This window comes from Mesoplodon bidens (assembly GCF_964165515.1).
Source record: "Mesoplodon bidens genome assembly, chromosome: 8".
In the NCBI taxonomy this organism is placed as follows: Eukaryota; Metazoa; Chordata; class Mammalia; order Artiodactyla; family Ziphiidae; genus Mesoplodon; species Mesoplodon bidens.
In genome coordinates, this window is record NC_138165.1 from 16,625,800 (window position 1) to 16,650,371 (window position 24,572).

At 37.4% G+C, this 24,572-nt stretch overlaps 1 protein-coding gene across 1 annotated transcript in view; it reads left to right on the plus strand.

Moving 5' to 3' along the window:
• Positions 1–24,572, plus strand: part of LOC308621795 (coiled-coil domain-containing protein 150-like) — a 98,089-nt gene that overhangs the window by 44,753 nt on the left and 28,764 nt on the right. The window contains 2 exon segments of the mRNA XM_081242532.1: positions 2,284–2,367; positions 20,442–20,549. Coding sequence (XP_081098658.1) covers positions 2,284–2,367; positions 20,442–20,549 — 192 coding nt within the window.

A 24,572-nucleotide genomic window follows, 5' to 3' on the forward strand; every position in this document is an offset into this window, starting at 1 on the left:
CGGGGGCCTATGTCATACTGGTTGTTAAACATTTTGAATAAAATTCGTACTTAACAATCTACTTATAAAACAGCTTTACCAAGATGCTACTATCTCTTGGTTTTATGTATCCTTCTAACAGCTTCTGCTAACTTTTAGAGCTTACCCAGATTTTTAAAATTATTTTAGAAATCACTTTGTGGCTTACTGTTGATCCTTGTCAACCTACCTTTCATATCTTAAGATAATTCTTTCTGTGTTAGCTTCCTGCTTTTCCAAGGAGTGAGGTTTTTGTGCTTGAGTTAAAATGTATATTCTAACCATTAACATTTTTCTTTGTATGCTGTTTCTCAGTTGATTCTCCAGTTTCTGTTTCGCTCTGTATATTAATAATTTTTATAGTATATTACCAAGATTATTTAAGCAAAGGTTACATTGAGTTCTGCATTCCACAACTCAGAATCTGAGATATTCACTCATTTAAGTGGTCTCTCTCTAATTTTTGGTGTTCCACCAATTTTCTTAAGTACAGGGCGTATTTAAATAATCTGAAAACAGTAGTTTAAGTGACTGCCTTAACATCTACTTTCCTTTAGCAACTGGAACAATTTATTTTTGTTTGTCATAAATTTAAATAAGTGACTGTGTCAAACAGTAACACATTTTGATTCTTCTTAGTTTTCACTTATCAGTGCATTAGTGTTCTCTTGGGTGGCAAAAAGGGGAAATTATTTTAAAAGTGTATTTGAAGGAGTAATAGAATTCTTTATGCCTTTGCCTAAAAGAGGGAATTTTATTGAAGAAACAAGTGCCATTATTTTAAAAATTCTTGGACACATTTTATAAGAGACCCAGACTATCCAAGTTATTTAAAAAAATAAAAAGCCTTCCACATTCCAAGAAGGCAAGCAAAGTTATTTTTGAGTGTTTTTATTTGTAATAGCTAGCATATTTTTGGTTAAATCTGGCTCTTGACTTTTTATAAGCTATACCTACATTTTGCAGCACATTGGGCACCTTGATTTATAGGACTTGGAACTGAATTTTAAGTTTTAAATAATTCAGCTTTTATGGTTATGGTGTAGCTTTGTTTTTGTAGCATTATTGGCCATCCTTGTCATATATTTTCTGCTGAAGGCTTGATCAAAACATAATCTCAGGGCTTCCCTGGTGGCGCAGTGGTTGAGGGTCTGCCTGCCGATGCAGGGGATATGGGTTCGTGCCCCGGTCCAGGAAGATCCCACATGCCGCGGAGTGGCTGGGCCCGTGAACCATGGCTGCTGAGCCTGAGCATCCAGAGCCTGTGCTCCACAACGGGAGAGGCCACAACGGGAGAGGCCACAACAGTGAGAGGCCTGCGTACCGCAAAAAAGAAAAAAACCCTCATTATTAAAGGCTGTTTGAATGATTAAATATGTAATTTCATGAAATATAGAGACTTCAGTAATGTTTGTCCTAGATAACATTATGTTGAGTAGTTGATCAAACAATGTTGGAGTTTCCGACAAACATTTCTTTTGTTTTTTTTTCAGTTTTTTTTTCTTTTTTTACTGCCTTTTACTATGGTAACTGAGGTGTCTGCTATTGACCAAATGGTTGTGATCATTTGTAGCTCCCACTGTCTTAAATAACTACAATCATCCCTCAGTATCTGTGGGGGATTGGTTCCAGGACTCCCCAGATACCAAAATCTGTGGATGCTCAAGTCCCTTATATAAAATGGTGTGATATTTGCATATAATCTATGCACATCCTTCCATATACTTTAAATCATCTCCAGATTATTTATAATACCTAACACAATGTAATGCTATTTAAATAGTTGTCAGTTGCCCGTGTGTGGCAAATTCAAGTTTTGCTTTTTGGAACTTACTGGAAATTAATTTTTCCTGAATATTTTTGATCCACAATTGGTTTAACCAGTGGATGTGGAACCTGTGGATACAGAGGGCCAACTGCATATAATCCTCAAACTGCATATCTGCAACCACTGATAAAACCACCCCACATCTGGGTTAGGTTGCAACTACAAAGGAATACTTGACATAACAAAAACAGAATTAGGAAACAAAGAACAACAGTGAGTCCTAAGGCACTCATATTTTCATTAGCAGTCTCTCTACATGTTTCATATTACACTATGATCAGCTGTCTAAAGACAGACTAAGTGGTAGCAGTAGCAAATAAATATGAATCCTGGATTCATTACTTTAGAAATAGTAAGGGTATAAATACTTGTTTAAGAAAGAAAATGATTATTCATTCTATGCCTAGAGGTACTGATACCTGTGTTTGCTTTATCAGCTTGCCCAACAGCAGGTGGAAAATGTCTTGGGAAAAATTACTGAGAGTAAAAATAAACTGGCCTATGAAAAGGGAAGACTACAGGTATGAGATGTCGTTTTTTGATTTTTGTTTTCTAATTTTTTAATGCCAGTTGTCAAGCTAAATTTTGCTGGATTTTGAGAGGACTTAGCTCTGTCATTTACTAATTCTATAACTTTGGACAAGATTTTAAGCCTCCCTAAGTTTGGTCCCTCATTGAAATCCAGGTGACATCTATTTACACACCTATAATATAATACTGAAACCTAAAATTGGAAACCAAGGCTCATTCTGTGACAGTATAAAACTTTATTATAATTATTTTATGCATGGTCATTTGCTGCCAATGTAGAAAGCCTATGTTCTCTCTTTCTTTATCGAAGTATAGTTGATTTACAGTATTACATTAGTTTCAGGTGTACAACAGAGTGACTCAATACTTTTATAGATCATACTCCATTTAAAGTTATTATAAAATATTGGCTATATTCCCTGTACTGAACAATCAGTCCTTGTAGCTTGTTTATTTTATACATAGTAGTTTGTACCTCTTAATCCCCTACCCCTGTTTTGCCCCTCCCACCTTCCTTCCCCCCACTGATAACCACTAGTTTATTCTCTATTTCTGTGAGTCTGTCTCTGTTTTGTTATTTTCATTGCTTTGTTTTATTCTTTAGATTCCACATATAAGTGCTAACATATAATATTTGTCTTTCTTTGTCTGACTTATTTCACTAAGTATAATACCTTTCTGGTCTATCCATGTTGTTGCAAATGGCAAGATTTCATTCCTTTTTATGGCTGGCTAATATTCTCTCTCTCTCTCTCTCTCTCTCTATATATATATATATATATATATATGTCTGTGTCTGTGTCTATATATGTACACGTATGTATATGTATATATAGAGAGAGAGAAAGAGAGAGAATATATATATATATTCTCACATCTTCTTTATCCAGTCATCTGTTGATAGACCCTTAGGTTGATTCCATATCTTGGCTATTGTAAATAATGCTGCTATGAAGATTGTGGTTTTTTTCCTCCTAAAATAATGGGTTTATTGAAATATAATTCACGTTTAAAATGTAAAATTTAGTGGTTTATAGTACATTCACAAAGTTGTGGAATCATTACCACTGTCTAATTCCAGAATATTTTCATCATGACAGAAAGAAACCCTGTACCCACTAGCAGTCATTCCCCATTCTCCCCTTCCCTAGCCTCTGGCAACCACTAATTTACTCTCTGTCTCTGTAGATTTTCCTATTCGGGACCATGTTTAATTTTTGAAGTGTAAAAAAGAACTCTTTTTTTTTTACCACCCACCCCGGAGCTGCTTTCCCCCCTTGGTGTCCATATGATTGTTTTCTACATCTATGTCTCTATTTCTACCCTGCAAACTGGTTCATCTGTACCATTTTTCTAGGTTCCACATGTATGTGTTAATATACGGTATTTGCTTTTCTCTTTCTGACTTACTTCACTCTGTATGACAGTCTCCAAGTCCATCCACGTCTCTACAAATGACCCAATTTTGTTCATTTTTATGGCTGAGTAATATTCCATTGTATAAACGTGCCACATCTTTATCCATTCGTCTCTCGGTGGGCATTTAGGTTGCTTCCATGACCTGGCTATGGTAAATAGTGCTGCAATGAAATTGGGGTGCATGTGTCTTTTTGAATTATGGTTTTCTCTGGGTATATGCCCAGTAGTGGGATTGCTGGATCATATGATAATTCTATTTTTAGTTTTTTAAGGAACCTCCATACTGTTCTCCATAGTGGCTGTATCAATTTACATTCCCACTAACAGTGCAAGAGGGTAACCTTTTCTCCACACCCTCTCCAGCATTTGTTGTTCGTAGATTTTCTGATGATGCCCATTCTAACTGGTGTGAGGTGATATGTCATTGTAGTTTTGTGTGTGTGTGTGTGTGGTACGCGGGCCTCTCACTGTTGTGGCCTCTCTCATTGTGGAGCTCAGGCTCCGGACACGCAGGCTCAGCAGCCATGGCTCACGATCCCAGCCTCTCTGCGGCATGTGGGCTCTTCCCGGACCAGGGCAAGAACCCGTGTCCCCTGCATCGGCAGGCAGACTCTCAACCACTGCACCACCAGGGAAGCCCTGTCATTGTAGTTTTGATTTGCATTTCTCTAATAATTAGTGATGTTGAGCAGCTTTTCATGTGCTTCTTGGACATCTGTATGTCTTCTTTGGAGAAATGTCTATTTAGGTCTTCTGCCCATTTTTGGATTGGGTTGTTTGTTTGTTTTTTTAATATTGAGCTGCATGAGCTATTTATATATATTGGAGATTAATCCTTTGTCCGTTGATTTGTTCTCCCATTTTGAGGGTTGTCTTTTCTTCTTGTTTATGGTTTCCTTTGCTGTGCAAAAGCTTTTAAGTTTCATTAGGTCCCATTTGTTTATTTTTGTTTTTATTTCCATTACTCTAGGAGGTGGATCAAAAAACATCTTGCTGTGATTTATGTCAGAGTGTTCTGCCTAGGTTTTCCTCTAAGAGTTTTATAGTGTCCAGTCTTACGTTTAGGTCTTGAATCCATTTTGAGTTTATTTTTGTGTTAGGGAGTGTTCTAAGTTCATTCTTTTACATGTAGCTGTCCAGTTTTATCAGCACCACTTACTGAAGAGACTATCTTTTCTCCATTGTATATCCTTGCCTCCTTTGTCATAGATTAGTTGACCATAGGTGCATGGGTTTATCTCTGGGCTTTCTATCTTGTTCCATTGATCTATATTTCTGTTTTTGTGCCAGTACCATATTGTCTTGATTACTGTAGCTTTGTAGTATAGTCTGAAGTCAGGGAGTCTATTCCTCCAGCTCCGTTTTTTTTCCCTCAAGACTGCTTTGGCTATTCAGGGTCTTTTGTGTCTCCATACAAATTTTAAGATTTTTTGTTCTAGTTCTGTAAAAAATGCCATTGGTAATTTGATAGCGATAGCATTGAATCTGTAGATTGCTTTGTGTTGCATAGTCATTTTCACACTATTGATTCTTCCAATCCAAGAACATGGTATATCTCTCCATCTGTTTGTATCATCTTTAATTTCTTTCATCAGTGTCTTAATAGTTTTCTGCATACAGGTGTTTTGTCTCCCTAGGTAGATTTATTCCTAGGTATTTTATTCTTTTTGTTGCAGTGGTAAATGGGAGTGTTTCCTTAATTTGTCTTTCAGATTTTTCATCATTAGTGTATAGGAATGCAAGAGATTTCTGTGCATTAATTTTGTATCCTGCAACTTTACCAAATACATTGATTAGCTGTAGTAGTTTTCTGGTGGCATCTTTAGGATTCTCTCTATATAGTATCATGTCATCTGCAAACAGTGACAGGTTTATTTCTTTTCCAATTTGTATTCCTTTTATTTCTTTTTCTTCTCTGATTGCTGTGGCTAGGACTTCCAAAACAATGTTGAATAATAGTGGTGAGAGTGGACATCCTTGTTCCTGATCTTAGAGGAAATGCTTTCAGTTTTTCACCACTGAGAATGATGTTTGCTGTGGGTTTGTCATATATGGCTTTTATTATGTTGAGGAAAGTTCCCTCTGTGCCCACTTTCTGGAGAGTTTTTATCATAAATGGGTGTTGAATTTTGTCAGAAGCTTTTTCTGCATCTATTGAGGTGATCATATGGTTTTTATTCTTCAAATTTTTACTATGGTGTATCACATTGATTGATTTGCATATATTGAAGAATCCTTTCATCCCTGGGATAAATCCCATTTGATCATGGTGTATGATTCTTTTAATGTGTTGTTGGATTCTGTTTGCTAGTATTTTGTTGAGGATTTTTGCATCTATATTCATCAGTGATATTGGTCTGAAATTTTCTTTTTTTTTTTGTAGTATCTTTGTCTGGTTTTGTTATCGGGGTGATGGTGGCCTCATAGAATGAGTTTGGGAGTGTTCCTTCCTCTGCAATTTTTGGAAGAGTTTGAGAAGGATGTGTGTTAGCTCTTCTCTACATGTTTGATAGAATTCACCTGTGAAGCCATCTGGTCCTGGACTTTTGTTTGTTGGAAGATTTTTAATCACAGTTTCAATTTCATTACTTGTGATTGGTCTGTTCATATTTTCTATTTCTTCCTGGTTCAGACTTGGAAGGTTATACCTTTCGAAGAATTTGTCCATTTCTTCCAGGTTGTCCATTTTATTGGCATAGAGTTGCTTGTAGTAGTTTCTTAGGATACTTTGTATTTCTGCGGTGTCTGTTGTAACTAACTTCTCCTTTTTCATTTCTAATCTTATTGATTTGAGTCCTCTCCCTCCTTTTCTTGATGAGTCTGGCTAATGGTTTATCAATTTTGTTTATCTTTTCAAAGAACCAGCTTTTAGTTTTATTGATCTTTGCTATTGTGTTCTTTGTTTCTATTTCATTTATTTCTGCTCTGAGCTTCATGAATTCTTTCCTTCTGCTAACTTTGGGTTTTGTTTGTTGTTCTTTGTCTAGTTCCTTTAGGTGTAAAGTTAGATTGTTTATTTGAGATTTTTCCTGTTTCTTGAGGTAGGCTTGTATAGCTATAAACTTCCCTCTTAGAACTGCTTTTGCTGCATCCCATAGGTTTTTGATCCTCATGTTTTCATTGTCATTTTCTCTAGGTATTTTTTGATTTCCTCTTTGATTTCTTCAGTAATCTCTTGGTTATTTAGTAACGTATTGTTTAGCCTCCATGTGTTTGTGGTTTTTTATGTAATTTTCCCTGTAATTGATGTCTAATCTCATTGCGTTTTGCTCAGAAAAGATGCTTGATATGATTTGAATTTTCTTAAATTTACTGAGGCTTGATTTGTGAACCAAGATGTGATCTATCCTGAAGAATGTTCCATGCGCACTTGAGAAGAAAGTGTAATCTGCTGTTTTTGGATTGAATGTCCTATAAATATCAATTAAATCTATCTGGTCTATTGTGTCATTTAACACTTGTGTTTCCTTGTTAATTTTCTGTTTGGATGATCTGTCCATTGGTGTAAGTGAGGTGTTAAAGTCCCCCACTATTATTGAACATTGGGGTTTTTGAATTAGTATTTTCATTTTCTTCAGATATATACTTGGGAGAAATTGCTGGATCATATGGTAGTTCTATTTTTAGTTTTTTGAGGAACCTCCATACTGTTTTCCATATGGCTGCAACAATTTACATTCCCAGCAACATTGCACTAGGGTTCCCTTTTCTCCACATCCTTGCCAATGTTTGTTATTTGTGGTCTTTTTGAGGATAGCCATTCTGACAGGTGTGAGGTGATATCTCATTGTGGTTTTGATTTGCATTTCCCTGATGATAAGCAGTGTTGAGCATCTTTTCATGTGCATGTTGGCCCTCTGTACATCTTCTTTGAAGAAACGTCTATTCAGGTTTTCTGACCATTTTTTTAATTGGGGTGTTCGGGTTTTTTGATATTGAGTTGTATTAGCTGTTTATGTAATTTGGATATTAACCCCTTATCAGTCATTCCATTTGCAAACATTTTCTCCCACTCAGTAGGTTGTCTTTTCATTTTGTCAATGGTTTTCTTTGCTGTGCAAAAGGTTTTAAGCTTAATTAGGTCCCATTTGTTTTATTTTTGCTTTTGTTTCCTTTGCCTTAGGAGAAAGAACCAAAGAAAGGTTGCTACAATGTATGTCAAAGAGTGTTCTGTGTTTTCTTCTAGGAGTCTTGTGGTTTCAGGTCTTACATTCAAGTCTTTAATCCATTTCAAGTTAATTTTTGTAAATGGTATAAGTTAGTGGTCCATTTTCTTTCTTTGTCAAGTGCCTGTCCACTTTCCACAACACAGTTTATTGAAGAGACTACCTTTTTCCCATTGTATATTCTTGGTTCCTTTGTTGTAAAATAATTGACCATATATGTGTGGGTTTCTTTCTGGACTCTCTGTTTTGTTCCATTGATCTATGTGTCTCTTTTTATTCCAGTACCATACTATTTTGATTACTGTAGCTTTGTAGTATAGTCTGAAGTCAGGGAGCATATGTTAACTCCAACTTTGTTCATTTTTCTCAAGATTGCTTTGGCTATTCAGGATCTTTTGTGGTTCAATATAAATGTTATGATTATTCTAGTTCTGTGAAAAATGCCATGGGTTTTTGATAGGGATTGCATTAAATCTGTAGATTGCTTTGTGTAGTATGGACATTTTACCAAAATTTCTGTGAACATGGGATATCTTTCCCTTTCCTTATATCATCTTTAATTTCCTTCACCAGTGTTTTATAGTTTTGGAGAGTATAGGTCTTTCACCTTCTTGGTTAAGATCATTCCTAGGTATTTTATTCTTTTGGTGTGATTTTAAACAGGATTGTTTTGCTTTCTCTTTGTGATTGTTCATTGTAAGAGTATAGAAAAGCAACAGACTTCTGTATATTAATCTTGTATCCTGCAACTTTACTGAATTAATTTATTCTAATAGTTTTTTGGTGGAGACTTTAGGGTTTTATATATAAGTATAATGTCATCTGCAAATAGTGACAGATTTACCTTTTCCCTTCCAGTTTGATGCCTTTTATTTCTTTTTCTTGTCTGATTCCTGTGTCTAGGATTTCCAATACTGTGTAAAATATAAATGGGAAGAGTAGGAATCCTTGCCTTGTTTCTGATTTTAGAGGAAAAGCTTTCAGCTTTCCAACACTGTGTATGATGTTAGCTGTCGGTTTGTCATAAGTGGCCTTTATTTATGTTGAGATATGTTTCATCTATACCAACTTTGATGAAAGTTTGTATTATGAATGTTTGTTGAAGTTTGTCAAATGCTTTTTCTACATCTGTTGAGATGATCATGTGATTTTTATCCTTTCTTTTGTTAATGTGGTGTATCACATTGATTAATTTGTAGGTATTAAACCATCCTTGAATCCCTGGCATAAATCCCGCTTGATCACGGTATATAATCCTTTTTATAATTGTTGAATTCAGTTTTCTAATATTTTGTTGAGGATTTTTGCAACTATATTAATCAGAGATGTTGGCCTGTAATTTTCTCTTTTTTTGTGGTGTCTTTGTCTGATTTTGGTATCAGGATAATCGTAGGCTCATAGAATGAATTTGGGAGTGTTCCCTCCTGTTCAGTTTTTTGGAGTAGTTTGAGAAGGATAGGTATCAGCTCTTCTTATATGTTTGTTATTGATAGAATTTCCCTGTGAAGCTGTCAGGTCCTGGACTTTTGTTTGCTGGGAGTTTTTTGATTACTAATTCAATTCCACTACTAGTGATCAGTCTGTTCAGATTATCTCTTTCTTCCTCATTCAGTCTTGGAAGATTGTATGTTTCTAGAAATTTATCCATTTCTTCTACGTTGTCCAATTTGTTGACATATAGCTGTTCATAGTATTCTCTTCTGATGTTTTTTTGTACCTCTGTGATATCAGTTGTAATTTCTCCTCTTTCAGTTATTATTTTGCTCATTTGTGTCCTCTGTCTTTTTTTCTTAAAGTGCCTGGCTGAAGGCTTATTGATTTTATTTATCTTTTAAAAAAACCAGCTCTTAGTTTCATTGATCCTTTCTATTGGTGTTTTTTTTTAGTCTCCTTTTCATTTATTTCCTCTCTGATCTTTATTATTTCCTTCCTTTTGCTGACTTTGGGCTTTGTTCTTTTTCTAATTCCTTTAGATGGTATGTTAGGTTGTTCATTTGAAATTTTTCTTTTTTCTTGAGGTAGTCCTGTGTCGCCATAAACTTCCCTCTTAGGACTGTTTCTGCTGCATCTCATTTATTTTGGAAAGTTGTGTTTTTATTTTCATTTGTTTCAAGGTATTTTCTGATTTCCTCTTTGGTTTCTTTACCTACCCATAGATTGTAATAGCATGTTGTGTAGGCTCCACATGTTTGTGGTTTTCCCATTTTTCTTCCTGTAGTTGATTTCTAGTTACATACCATTGTGTTCATAAAAAAATGCTTGATATAATTTCTGTTCTCTTCAATTTGTTGAGACTTGTTTTATGGCCTAGCATGTGATCTATCCTGGAAAACATTCCATATGCATTTAAATTTTATTTATTTATTATTTTTTAAAATTTTTGGCTGCATTGGGTCTTCATTGCTGTGCGCAGGCTTTCTCTGGTTGTGGCACGCAGGGGCTGTTCTTCATTGTGGTGCGCAGGCTTCTCAGTGCAGTGGCTTCTCTTGTTGTGGAGCACAGGCTCTCTAGGTGCACGGCCTTCAGTAGTTGTGGCACGCGAGCTCCAGAGCGCAGGCTCAGCAGTTGTGGCGCATGGGCTTAGTTGCTCCGTGGCATGTGGGATCTTCCCAGGCCAGGGCTCGAACCTGTGTCCCCTGCATTGGCAGGTGGACTCCCAACCACTGTGCCACCAGGGAATCCCCCATATGCATTTAAAAAGAATGTGTATTCTTCTGTTTTTGGACGAAAGTCCCGTAGATATCTATTAAGTCCAACTGGTCTAATGTGCCATTTAAGACCACTGTTTCCTTATTGATTTTCTGTCCATTGATACAAGTGGAGTGTTAAAGTCCCGTACTATTATTGTATTGTTGTCATTTTCTCGCTTTATGTCTGTTAATATTTGCTCTATATGTTTAGATGCTCCTGATTAGGTTCACCTGTTTTATGTACATATATGTTAATGAAAGTTAATCCTATTCTTGTACAGATCCCTTTATTATTATATAATGCTGTTTGTTGTCTTTTGTTATAGACTTTATTTTAAAGTCTACTTTGTCTGCTATGAGTATTGCTACCTCAGCATTTTTTTCCTCTTCCATTTACATGAACTATCTTTTTCCATCCCCTCACTTTCAGGCTGTGTGTGTGTCTCTGAGATGTGTCTCTTGCAGGCAGCATATAGATGGGTCTTCATTTTTATCCAGTCAGCCACTCTATGTCTTTTGACTGGAGCATTTAGCCCATTGATATTTAAAGTGATTATTGATAAGTGTGTACTTATTGCCATTTTGTCACTAGTTTTCTGGTTGTTTTTATAGTTCTTCTCTGTTATCTTCTTTTACTTCCTTCCCTTGTGGTTTGATGATTTTCTTTAGTGGTGTGCTTGTATTCTTTTCTCTAGTTTCTGTGTATCTATTGTAGGTTTTTTATTTGTGTTTACTGTGGAGTTCATATATGTTGACCTAGAACTTTATGTGCTTATTTTAAACCGATAGTCATTTAAGTTCAGATACATTTATACACTTTTAAAAAGCTACATTTTTTATTCCCTCCCCCCACATTTTGTGTTTTCAATGTCATATTTTACATATTCATGTCTATCCCTTAACTATTTATTGTAGTTATGGTTGATTTTATAATTTTTGTCTCTTAATCTTGTACTAGCTTACTTAAGTAGTTGATCCACAACCTTTATCTTATATTTGCCTTTACTAGTGGGATTTTCCTTTCCTATAATTCTTCTTGTAGCCTTTTCCACTTAGAGAAGACCCTTTAACACTTGTAGCATCAGTTAGATGAGCTCTCTTAGTTTTTGCTTCTCTGAGAAGTTGTTCATCTCTCTTTCAATTCTGAATAATAATTTTGCTGGGTAGAGTATTCTGGCTTGTGGGTTTTTCCCTTTCAATACTTTAAATATATCATGCCACTCCCTTCTGACCTGCCAAGTTTCTATGGAAAAATCAGCTGATAGCCTTACGGAGGTTCCTTTGTATGTTACTCTTTATTTTTTTTCTTGCTGCCTTTAAAATTCTCTCGTTAACTTTTGCCATTTTAATTATATGTCTTGGTGTGGGTCTTTTTAGGTTCATCTTATTTGGAACTCTTTGTACTTCCTATACCTAGAAATCTGTTTCTTTCTTCATCCTCAGGAATAAATTTTTTCAGCCATAATTTCATCAAATACATTTTTAACCTTCTTCTCTTGCTCTTCTCCTTCTAGGACCCCTAAAATGGGAATGTTGTCCCAGAGGTTCCTTCAACTATCCTCATTTTTTAAAATTTCTTTTCCTTTTAGCTCTTCTGAATTGGTGATTTCCAATATTGTATCTTCCTGATTACTTATGCATTCTTCTGTATCTCCTAGTCTGTTATTAATTCCTTTTAGTGTACTTTTTTTTTGCGGTACGTGGGCCTCTCACTGTTGTGGCCTCTCCCGCAGCTGAGCACAGGCTCCGGACGCGCAGGCCCAGCGGCCATGGCCCACGGAACCATCCACTCCGCGGCATGTGGGATCCTCCCGGACCGGGGCACGAACCCGTGTCCCCTGAATCGGGAGGCAGACTCTCAGCCACTGCGCCACCTGGGAAGCCCTTTAGTGTACTTTTCATTTCAGTTATTATGATTTTCAGCTCCAACTGGTTCTTTTTTATATTTTCTAGTCCCTTGTTAAAATTCTTACTCTGCTCATCTATTCTTTTCCCAAGTTCAGTTAGCATTCTTATTACTAATGCTTGGACCTCTATATCTGGTAAATTATTTATCTCTATTTCATTAGTTGTTTTTTTCAGGGTTGTTTTTTGTTCTTTTGTTTCAAATACATTCTTTGATCTTCTCATTTTGCTTTACTTTCTGTATCTCTAGGTAAAAGTTACTTATCCCAAACTTAAAGGGGTGTCCTTGTGTGGAAGTGTCCCTGTGCAGTCTGCTCGTGTCCAGTGGCTTTGTTGGGAGAGCTGAATCTGAAGTGAGCACAGGTTACATCTTCCCTCAGGGTGTGCTGGCAGTTACCACCTTGGTGGGAGGTAGGGCCAGAGATGGAGGGGCTAGAGCCAGAGCCAGGTGTGAGCTGGCATTTCTCCTCTGCTCAATGGCTATAGCCACCCTATCAGGTGTAGGGCCAGGTATCAAGGTGCTGGAGCAGAAGCCCTAAGGGTCAGCTGCAGGCTGGTTTTGTTCTCTCTTAACTGTGCACTCCCTCGCCCCTAAAGCAATGGCAGCCTTTGCCCTAGTGGGCAGCTGCATCAGAGCAAAAGGGTCCAGAGTAGGTGCCTGGCGTGGGCTGGGGTATGCACTGGGATCGTCCCAGCACATCAGTAGGAGTTCCAGGTAGCTCCTGCCCCACCACTTCTGCACACACTGGTAATGATTGCCCTCACCCTGTTCAGATGCAGGGCCCAGTCTGAACTGCTCCATCTCCCCCAATTGCTTATCCTCCTTGACAGTGGCGGCCTTTACCTAGTGTGGAGCTGCTCCCGGTGCTGCTCCAGAGCAAGAGGGGCTGGAGCTGGCATCTGTGCAGGCTAGGGCAGCTGTTGGGGTGGTCTTGGGAAACCGGCCAGAGCCCCAGGCCATTTTTAATCTGTTTCCTCTTCATTGTTCCTGGGAGTAAGCAAGCGTGTGTGCACTCTTCAGGAGCAGAGTCTCAGGTTCTTACAGCTCTCTGGTATGTCCCACTGATTTTCAAACCAGCTAGTGGGATTCATCTTTCCATTGTTGGTCCCCAGGACTGGGGTTCCTAATATGTGGTTCAAGCCCCAAAATCCCCAGGGAGGATCTCTGAACCTGTGATATCCCCTCCTCTTCTGTATCCCTACTAGGGACATAGGTCCCGACCTGATCACTTCTCCCTTCCTACCAAACTCTGTGGATCTTTCTTTGTAGCCTTGGTTGTAGACATCTTCCTGCCAGTCTCCAGTTTGTTTTCACTGAGAGCTGCTACACATATAGATGTGTTTTTGATTTGTTTGTAGGGGTAGGTGAGCTCAGCATCATCCTACTCCACCATCTTGATTCCCTCCATCGCATATGTTTTCCTTTTTGAAAAATTTTTATAACATTCCTAAAAAGAAATAACCCTGGAAATTGAGATGCAAGGCAATAGAATTGACTTGTGCATGAGATGATACTGTTCTTTCACTCCATGTGAGTTTTGTCCCTAAAGTGTCCTCAGAGCAGGAAGCTTGCCACTAATAAGGCTAGACCTGCCTTAAACCAACTTCAGTAGAAACACTGAAGTCTAAATTAGTGGTTCTCAGCCTTAGCTACACAGTAGGCTCCCCTGGGGAATTTTTAAAACTCTTCATGCTAGGAAGTATATGATGTCTGCCATTTACTTTGAAATGAATCATTAAAAAAAGAAAAAAGAAAATAGTTTGGTAGATCGATACAGGAAATGATGGATGGATATATGATAAGTAAGTATAAAAATGTTAATGGTTGAATTTGAATGGCAGGTGTATGCACATTTCAATTTTTCTGTATATTTAAATTTTTTCATAATAAAATATAAAGGGAAAACTCCCCATGACCGGGCTTGCACCCCAGAGCAATTAAATCAGAATCTCAGGAAATAAGTCATAGGCTTCAATACTTTTTAAATCCCCGTTGATTCCAATGTGCACCCATAGTTGAGCACCACAGGACTGAATGGTATGAAGTGAAGTCTGGTTAGGCTTGGCAGCTATAGAGCTGACTGAATAAGTAATCTCCCTAGAGATTCACCGAACACCTCAGTGTTAATCTTATCTCATCTTCCCAAGGGACTTACCATAGGGTTAGCAGACAAGATCCAGCCCAGAAATGGCAGGTGATCTGAAAGGCAGTTGATAAACCATGGTTGTGAAACAGTATGTTGTCCAGTAAAAAGATAAAGCTGGGCTTCCCTGGTGGTGCAGTGGTTGAGAGTCCGCCTGCCGATGCAGGGGACACGGGTTCGTGCCCCAGTCCGGGAAGATCCCACATGCCTCAGAGCGGCTGGACCCGTGAGCCATGGCCGCTGAGCCTGTGCGTCCGGAGCCTGTGCTCTGCTACGGGAGAGGCCACAACAGTGAGAGGCCCGCGTACCACAAAAAAAAAAAAAAAAAAAAAAAAAAAAGATAAAGCTATTTGGCCACTATTTGTGTGCTTTTAATTAATATTTTCCAGAGGCAGCGATGCACTTAAGTATAATCATTTATACTTGTGTAACCTTGCACAAGTCTTAATTTTCTCGTTTCATCTTATTCACCTATGAAATGAGCTGGGGAAGTACACCTCTCTTATTTACTTCTCACTGGGAAAAGTGATCAGTGTAATAGGCTGGGTATATACTTTCTCCTTTGTGAAACTAATCATCTCAGAGAAGCTGTGGCCCATGATTCTGACCTGCTTTTAGCTTTCCCAAGAGAAATTAAGTATATTTTTAAGTGTGTGAGAAAACTCTTAAATACTCATAGCCAAATCTTAAACCCTTGATGCCAAACTTTAGCTGGGAGTGGAATACATTTTAAGATTTATTAGTGAGTCTGATGTTACCTATCTAACCTTTTAAACCTTGATTACATGTTAGAGATCATCCTTATAATCTTAAGGAAAATACATGCCTTTTTTTCTGTCCACATTCCTGTAATAAGGGCTGAAGCTTTTTGATAGCCTTTGAAAGGTGAAACACTTTTGAAACTATTGATTCACTGGTGTTTTTATGTCATGCCTTGGGTTGGCACATTCCAAAAGGCACTGACCTCATCAGCCCAAGGGAAAGTGCTCTTATATAGCACATTATTTTCTTTTTTAATTGACAATCTTGTGTTAGTTGCTGGTGTACAGCAAAGTGGTTCAGTTTTATATATGTGTGTGTGTATATATGCTCTTTTTCATATTCTTTTCCATTATACTTTATTTAAAAATATTAAATATAGCTCCCTGTGCTACATAGTAGGACCTTGTTGTTTATTTTATACACAGTAGCTTGCATCTGCCACTCCCAAACTCTTAATTTATCTTCCCCTCCACTCTCTCCTTTGGTAACCATAAGTTTGTTTTTTATGCCTATGAGTCTGTTTGTTTTGTAAATAAGTTCATTTGTGTCATATTTTAGAGTCCACATATAAGTGATATCATATGGTATTTTTCTTTCTCTGTCTGACTTACTTCACTTAGTATGATAATCTCTAGGGCCATCCATGTTGCTGCAAATGGCATTAGTTCATTCTTTTTTATGGCTGAGTAATAGACCATTGTGTGTGTGTGTATATATGTATGTATATATACACACACACACACACACACATACATATATACACACACACATCTTCTTTACCATTCCTCTATCGATGCATATCTTGGTTGCTTCTATGTCTTGGCTATTGTAAATGTATAGCATATTACTCTCACAAGATAATCTACAAGAAGAGCTACATATTAAATGTAATCAAAACAATAGTCTGCTGTGTGTTCTCTCAATTGGATTATAATCGATTAAAATATTACATATGAACCATATTAGATAAAATATTGCATTGTCAAAATTGACTTAATGATATAAATACCGGGTTTTACGTGTTAATGCAGACTGTCAGAAACTGTCGCCTCACACTCAAACGTGATTTCAGTTTCATATATGGTGCTGTATACTATTGCATTATCTAAATATGCCCAAATATATTTATCCTTTCTTATGTTGATGGAAATTTAAGCAGTTTTCAGTTGTTTGCAAATAATGCTGATATGATGAATTCTTGCACATGTCTTTGTTCTCATCCAAAATATTCTCTATTCTAGGTATAATTCTTAGGAGGAGAATTGCTGGGTTGCATGATGTACATAAATTGAAATTTACTGGAGTTTTTCAAATTTCTCCTAAAAGTAATTATACCAGTTTAGAAAGCAGTCTATATAAGAGGATGTAGAGTGACATGTTTTAACATGGATGAATCTCATAAAATAATACTACATACTGTTGAGGGATACATTTATAGTAAAATTATTTAAAAGGAATAGGAATGATAAAACACCAAATTCAGGATAGTAGTTAACTCCAGGATAGAAGAGATTTAGTTGGATTAGGCTACACAGAGGGTTTCAACTATATTAGTAATGTTTTATTCTTTTTAAGTTGAGTGATGAATAGAAGGGATGTTGCTATATATGCCTGAAAGATTTCCAACATTTTTAAAATACATTTATTTTATTTATTTTTGGCTGCATTGGGTCTTCATAGCTGCATGCAGGGCTGTCTCTAGTTCCTGTGAGCTGGGGCTACTCTTCATTGTGGTGCGTGGGCTTTTCATTGCGGTGGCTTCTCGTTGCAGAGCATGGGCTGTAGGCTCGTGGGCTTCAGTAGTTGTGGCTCGCAGGTTCTAGAGCGCAGGCTCAGTAGTTGTGGTGCACAGGCTTAGTTGCTCCGCAGCATAGGGGATCGTCCTGGACCAGGGATCGAACCCGTGTCCCCTGCATTGGCAGGAGGATTCTTAACCACTGCACCACCAGGGAAGCCCAACACCTTTTTCTTGTCATTAAACATATGTTAGTTAGTGCTTTATGCTCACTTTAATCTACCACTGGCCCCATCACTCTTATACCAACTGGATTCAAATATTATGTTAGCTGCCTAGCCCCTTAGGAGCAGCTGCATTTGTGACCTTAATTTAGAGATTATTTAAAGGTTTTGTTTGTTTTGTTTTAATAAATTTTTATTGAACTGTAAAATATTGTACAGAAAAGTGCACAGGATACAGTTAATGGATTTTCACAAAGTAGAGGTAACCATGTGACCGGCACACAGAATATTCCCAGCACCCAGAACCCATTTCATAGCCTTTTTCAGTCACTGTCCCCCATGATGTTACCATCCGTCATCCTGACTTCTAATACCCCAGATTAATTTTTGAACTTTATATAATAATACAGTATATAGTTTTTGTGTGTCTTGTTTCTTTCACCCAGCATTATAATTGAGAGATCCATCCATGTTGATTGTTGTTGTACTTCTTTGATTTGAATTGCTTCATGGAATTATATGAATATTATTAAGGCCGCTGTGCTGAAATTATCAGTTTTATGAATGTATTTTCATACTTCTAGTCAAAATACATAACTCTGGCAGTTTAGGTTGTTTCAACTCTGTAGCTCATTTCAAACTTTGGGGTAACGTTTTAGGCTTGTCCTACTTTATTTCCAACTTATCATATGTATCGAAGAAGAAAAAACCTAGGAAATTTATTAATAACATTAATTTAGAATACTTGCATTATAAAACACATAAAAATAAGTTCCGGGCTTCCCTGGTGGCGCAGTGGTTGAGAGTCCGCCTGCCGATGCAGGGGATGCGGGTTCGTGCCCCGGTCCGGGAAGATCCCACATGCCGCGGAGCGGCTGGACCCGTGGGCCATGGCCGCTGAGCCTGTGCATCTGGAGCCTGTGCTCCGCAACGGGAGAGACCACAACAGTGAGAGGCCCGTGTACCACAAAAAAAAAGAAAAAAGTTCCTTTTCATCCATTTCTTAGGTGTCTCACAGTTTCTATAGTGTTATGTTTTTATAGTTTTATATTAGAAAATATATGTAAGGGGCAATATTAGGGTAGGAGATTAAGAAGTACAGACTACTGTGTATAAAATAAGCTACAAGGATATATTGTACATTACATGGAATATAGCCAATATTTTATAATAACTAAAAATGGAGGGGCCTCCCTGGTGGCGCAGTGGTTGAGAGTCCGCCTGCCGATGCAGGGGATACGGGTTCGTGCCCCGGTCTGGGAGGATCCCATATGCCGCGGAGCGGCTGGGCCCGTGAGCCATGGCCGCTGGGCCTGCGTGTCTGGAGCCTGTGCTCCGCAGCGGGAGAGGCCACAACAGTGAGAGGCCCGCATACCGCAAAAAGAAAAAAAAAAAAAAAAAATGGAGTATAATCTTTAAAAATTGTGAATCACTATGTTGTATAGTTGAAACTTACATAATATTATAAATCAACTCTACCTCAATTTTTAAAAATATGTATCTATATATATTTAGATCATTTGAAACAGTAGGAGGATATGACCTTGACCTAAATACTGGTATTCCTGAGACTGCCTGGTAAGCTAGCTGTGGAAGCTACTTGGATTTTAATGACACAGAAACATCAGATCTCTGAGGGCAGCAGGATTTATTTGCTTCTGTGTTCTTCCCCATTTCAGTGTCCTGAATTAGAAATTCTTCCAGAAAAGAAACCCAGTATAAAAAGTAAAGTGCTTTATAGATGAGAACATGCCATCTGACAAGTTTCAGGGCATTTTATTGAGTACTCTGAGGCTGGGGGTAGCGTAAGTTACCTGAGAAATATTGTGGAACAAGGATATTCTGTGTTTTGTTTGAAGAGAGGCAAATCGAAAATTCTTGAGTGTTCATCAGTATTTTCCACTGAGTTCTAAGGTTAACAGCAGTTTGCTTACGTTTAAAATGAGAGTAAGTGTTGCATCAATACCTCTCTTTAGAGGCAGCCATGCTAATTCTGAACCTTAAGTGAATACACTTAAGGGGGAGCCATGGAACATGTTTTATACTGTACACTGTGGAAAAGAGCACCAGAAACAGGCAAAGATGAGAAAAAGGATTCTGCTGATGGAACAAGAGAGATTTCCTAAGACAAAATGTGTTTTCATGTAGCCTTTCTAAAAAAAACTAAGTGTTAGCACTCAAATTTTAACAGTTCTTGAAAACAATCAGTGGCTACAACCAAGAGGAGTTTGCCCTTCAGAGGTGGGAAACAAGGAAAGATACTGAGAGAGGAAAAAGTTGATTTAAATTAAAAATTTTGGATGAATTTTTTTCTGATTCAGAGATAGGCTCAGTAATGTTAATTGTCGATTTGTATTGAGAGGGTTGGGAATAAGAGGAAGAAAATGTAGAAAAACACACAATTTGGAGATTTGTGAATAAATATTAATGATTTTATTCCCCCAAATCATCTTTTCTTTAAAGTGAAAGATGTGAGTAGTCAGCTTTATGAGTTAGTTTTCAAATATAATTCAGCCTATAAGAATTCTGTTAATTCAACTTTCGTAATTCTCTGTGGGTAAACACAAGACTCTTGTCTCCTTAAATATTGACAATTCTAATTATCCGTACTCAGAAAGGGTTTTGAATAATAGATACCACAATTTCTTTAAAATTGAAATATTTTACCCACAAAGTCTCACTGTTATATTCATGAGTCATGTTAATTTGGAGTTTCCATAAATGCTATAAACCAAATGAATTATCTCAGTACATGTATAGGGCTATAGCCTATTTTATTTGTTGAAATAGCTATTTTAGTTGAAATAGCGTCATTAGAAGAACAGGATCGCTTTTTACAAGTTTTAAGGATTTTCTGTGATTTGTTTTTCTGCAAAACTTGTGACATCTTTTTTTTCTATTTTGGAGTATATATATATATATATATATATATATATATATATATATACACATACATACATATATATATATATATTTCGTTAATGAGACTTGTTTTTTTATTCTTCTGTTTTTTCTCTAGATAAAAGATAAGCAGCTAGAAGAACAACTACATTCTTTTACTGGAACCAGTTCACAGAACGACCATCTACGCAAGTTGAATAAGGCACTAGAGGGCAAATATGCTCAGGTGTGATTAATAGCTATAAAACAGATTGCTTCTATGTTGTTTTAATTAGCTTTTAAGAAATTGGTGACTTTCTCCCCACCTCACCGTATGATCCCAGAAAGATGAATATTCTCTCACTTGACTCAATTTATCAAAAATATTTTAAACACCCTCGATGTACAAGGTTCCACTCAACCACAGAAGAATTAATAAAGATGCCTGAAGCAGTATTGGGACATTCAACTTGCATGCTCTAATTGCGGGATTAGGAATGTACTCGGCAGACTTTATTATAGAATAGAAGGTTATGCCTTTCAGAAACAAAATAGATTGTATTGTGAGCATGCATAGGGAACATCATCATGATGAAAGCATCGAGAATCTCTATCATAGAGGAAGTGGTTTTTTAATTTGAGCCTGAAAACTTTCGGCAGACGTGAGGAACAAGTATCTTTGGGTTTTTAATTACAGGCGAACGCAGAACACATTGCCAACAAGATATACCTGCAATAGCGCACTTGAAAGAGGTATTAGTAGTGAAGGTGCTTACTTGTTAGCATGGTGGCTATTGAGACTGAGACTATTGAGACTCGTAAAACTGTTTGTAGGTCACATAACAATTTAACATGAACAGAGAAAATTAGACAAAGAACATATGTAAAACATTTAGTGAAGAAAATAATCCAGGAATATGGTGCTAAAAGAAAGTGATTCATTTCAATGATTTACAAATTTATCACATTATTTATTTTTAATTTTTAACAGTGTAAGCATGTGTAACTTCTTTAACTATAACGTTTGTGTATGTATACCCTTGGTAACCAAGCAACTAGAATGTGTCTTCAAATGGAATGCTGCTAGGGTTCTAACAATCTGACTATACTGGTAAAGGGGACCTCATTAGATCTGCTTTGTTTCTTCATGAGGACATACTTTACACTAGTATTTTCTTCATTCTGAAAGCAAAGGAACACATTTTTAAGTATATCTTCCATCCCAGCTTCATTGAGAACATTGTGTTGTTTCTCATAGTAAAGGGGGCACTCACTGAAAAATAATTCTAGGTTTAGTTGATTTTGTCTTTTTAAATTGCTGATGCTTCCAAGAAGAAGGAAGTCTCCAGAGAGGCCTGCATCTTCAACATTACTTGAAAGCCATAGGCCCCGTGTCAACAATGTAAAGGAACGAAGTTCATCAGTTGTTTTGCCCAGTGTTAGGCCAAACCCTACACACCATGTGACCTTTGCACCTACCCTGACTTCTGTGAGGTCTTCTCAGGAGATTGGAGACTCTGGGATCTCTCTAAAGACTCTTTTGAATGCCATTAAAACCATGGAGGGAAGACTGGAAGGTAAAATAGACATTCTTGCCTCAAGACCATTAAAAAATGATGAGTCACCAAATTTTCTTCACCGGGATTCGGTAAGTGAAGGCCACAAATTAAATCATAAGGAAATTTCAGATTTATACAACAATGAAGAAAAGTAGTAACATCTAGAAAGATAACGTTTGGAGGTGTGAGTAACAACAAGGAAAGAACTTCTTCACAAACAGCAAAAACTGATGATGTAGATCAAAACCATCATTCTGGCTATTGCATACTCAGTTTTTGATTTGGACACAGAAATGTCATATTTGGCTTAAGAGTAACCATTGAGATTTTTAATCTAATTTTCACTTTAAAAATTAATGCTAATAGTCTTAACATTTACAGTAAAATGGGTAAAGCCTGATTTTCAAGTAGAAATACATAAATAGAAGCCCTGAGAACTTGAACACTGGAAAATACTTTCCAAAGAAAACTTACTAGAGCATCCATCTTTGTTTGGTATTTAAAAATAGAAAGTACTATAGCTTGTCTTCTAGAGTTAACTACAATTTAGACCCTTTCTGTAAGCACTTTTGCTAGTGGCCTTTTCATTTTTGTAAATATTTTATAAACACTGGTAAAATTATAAAAACTATATTCTTCCTAATGTACTTTTCTAGAACAAAATCCAATAGGTTTTCAAAACCTTATAAGTTAGCATCTTTTGTACTATTCTTGAATCCTTACAGAAGACGTTAAAGTATTTTTAATGTTACAGGTTAAAAGTTATAAGGAAGTATAATATTGAGGAAGATGTGGGGAAAAGGCATTCTTCTTTGCTGCTTTTGGAGTGCCCTTTTCCTGTGGAGGACAATTTGGCTTTGTTTATCACTTTACACCCACAGTTGTACTTTTTCCTACAGATACACTAGCTTGTACATAAGGCATGTTTACAAGGTTACTTTCTGAAGTATTGTTTGTTATTAGCAAAAGACTAGAAACAACCAAAATTCCATCAGTAAGAGGCTGGCTAAATAAATCATGGTATATCCATAGTTTGGAATACTGTTTGAAGATATATTTATCTTAATCATAACATATCTATTATTAGGTTAAAACAGTGAAGGTTCAGAAGAGTATACAGAGTATTTTACTATTTGTGTGCAAAAGGGTTGGGGCGATGAAGTATACATATGTATTCACTTTTGAATAGAGTCTCTAAAATGAATCGTAATAAATTGGCAACATTATTTTCAAGGAAGGAAACTGGGTGGCTGGGAGATTTTTCACTTTATCCTTTTGTACCTTAAGAGTAATGTGAATGTGCTACCCATCCAGAATAATTTTATGAACAGTGTTTATTTTCAATAGAAGTAAAAGTAGAGAAAGGATGGTCTTTTCAACAAATGTGCTAAAGCAATTGGGTATCAAATGCAGAAACAAAAAAACAAAATACCTTTGATCCATACCTCCTACCATATATAAAAATTAACTCAAAATGGATGAAAGCCCTAAAGGTAAAACCTAAAACTTTAAAACTTCTGAAACATAGGATGAAACCATTGTGATCTTGGATTACACAAAGGTTTCTTAGATTTGACATCAAAACCATGATCCATAAAGGAAAAACTGTAACATTGACAACGTATGCTCTTCAAAGACATTGTTAAGAAAATGAAAAGCTACAGGCTGGGGGAAAAAACATTTGCAAATCACATATCTGATAAAGGTCTTGTCTCCACAGTTTATTAAAAACTCTCAAAACTCACTAAGAAGGAAAAACAATCTGAAAAAAAAAGGCACAAAGTATTTTATTTATTTGGTGAACACACGTTTCACCAAAAAAGATATACGGATGATAAATAAGCACCTGAAAAGATGTTAAACATCAGTCATTAGGGAAATGCAAATTAAAACTGCAGTGAGATACTACCACACACTATTAGAATGTCTAAAATTGAAAATCTGATTACCCCAAGTGTTAGTGAAGATGTGGAGGAACTCTCATACATTGCTGAAGGGAATGTAAAATCACTCGGCCACTCTGGAAAATAGTTTGGTAGTTTCTTTAAAAGTGAGACAGGCCCCCGGAGGAAGATGGCGGAAGAGTAAGACGCGGAGATCACCTTCCTCCCCACAGATACATCAGAAATTCATCTACACGTGGAACAACTCCTACAGAACACCTACTGAACGCTGACAGGAGACCTCAGACCCCCCAAAAGGCAAGAAACTCCCCACATACCTGGGTAGGGCAAAAGAAAAAAAGAATAAACAGAGACAATAGGATAGGGACGGGACCTGCACCAGTGGGAGGGAGCCGTGAAGGAGGAAAGGTTTCCACACACTACAAGCCCCTTCGCGGGCGGAGACTGCAGGTGGCGGAGGGGGAAAGCTTCGGAGTAGCGGAGGAGAGCACAGCAACGGGTGTGGAGGGCAAAGCGGAGAGATTCCGGCACAGAGGATCGGTGCCCTCAGGCACACACCAGCCCGAGAGGCTTGTCTGCTTGGCCGCCGGGGCAGGCGGGGCTGGGAGCTGAGGCTCGGGTATCGGCTTTCAGTCAGAGCGCAGGGAGAGGACTGGGGCTGGCGGCAGGAAGAGAGCCTGAAGGGGTTAGTGCACCACGGCTAGCCCGGAGGGAGTCCGGGGAAAGGGTCTGGAGCTGCCGAAGAGGCAAGAGACTTTTCCCTTTTGTTTCCTGGTGCGCAAGGAGAGGGCATTAAGAGGGCTGCTT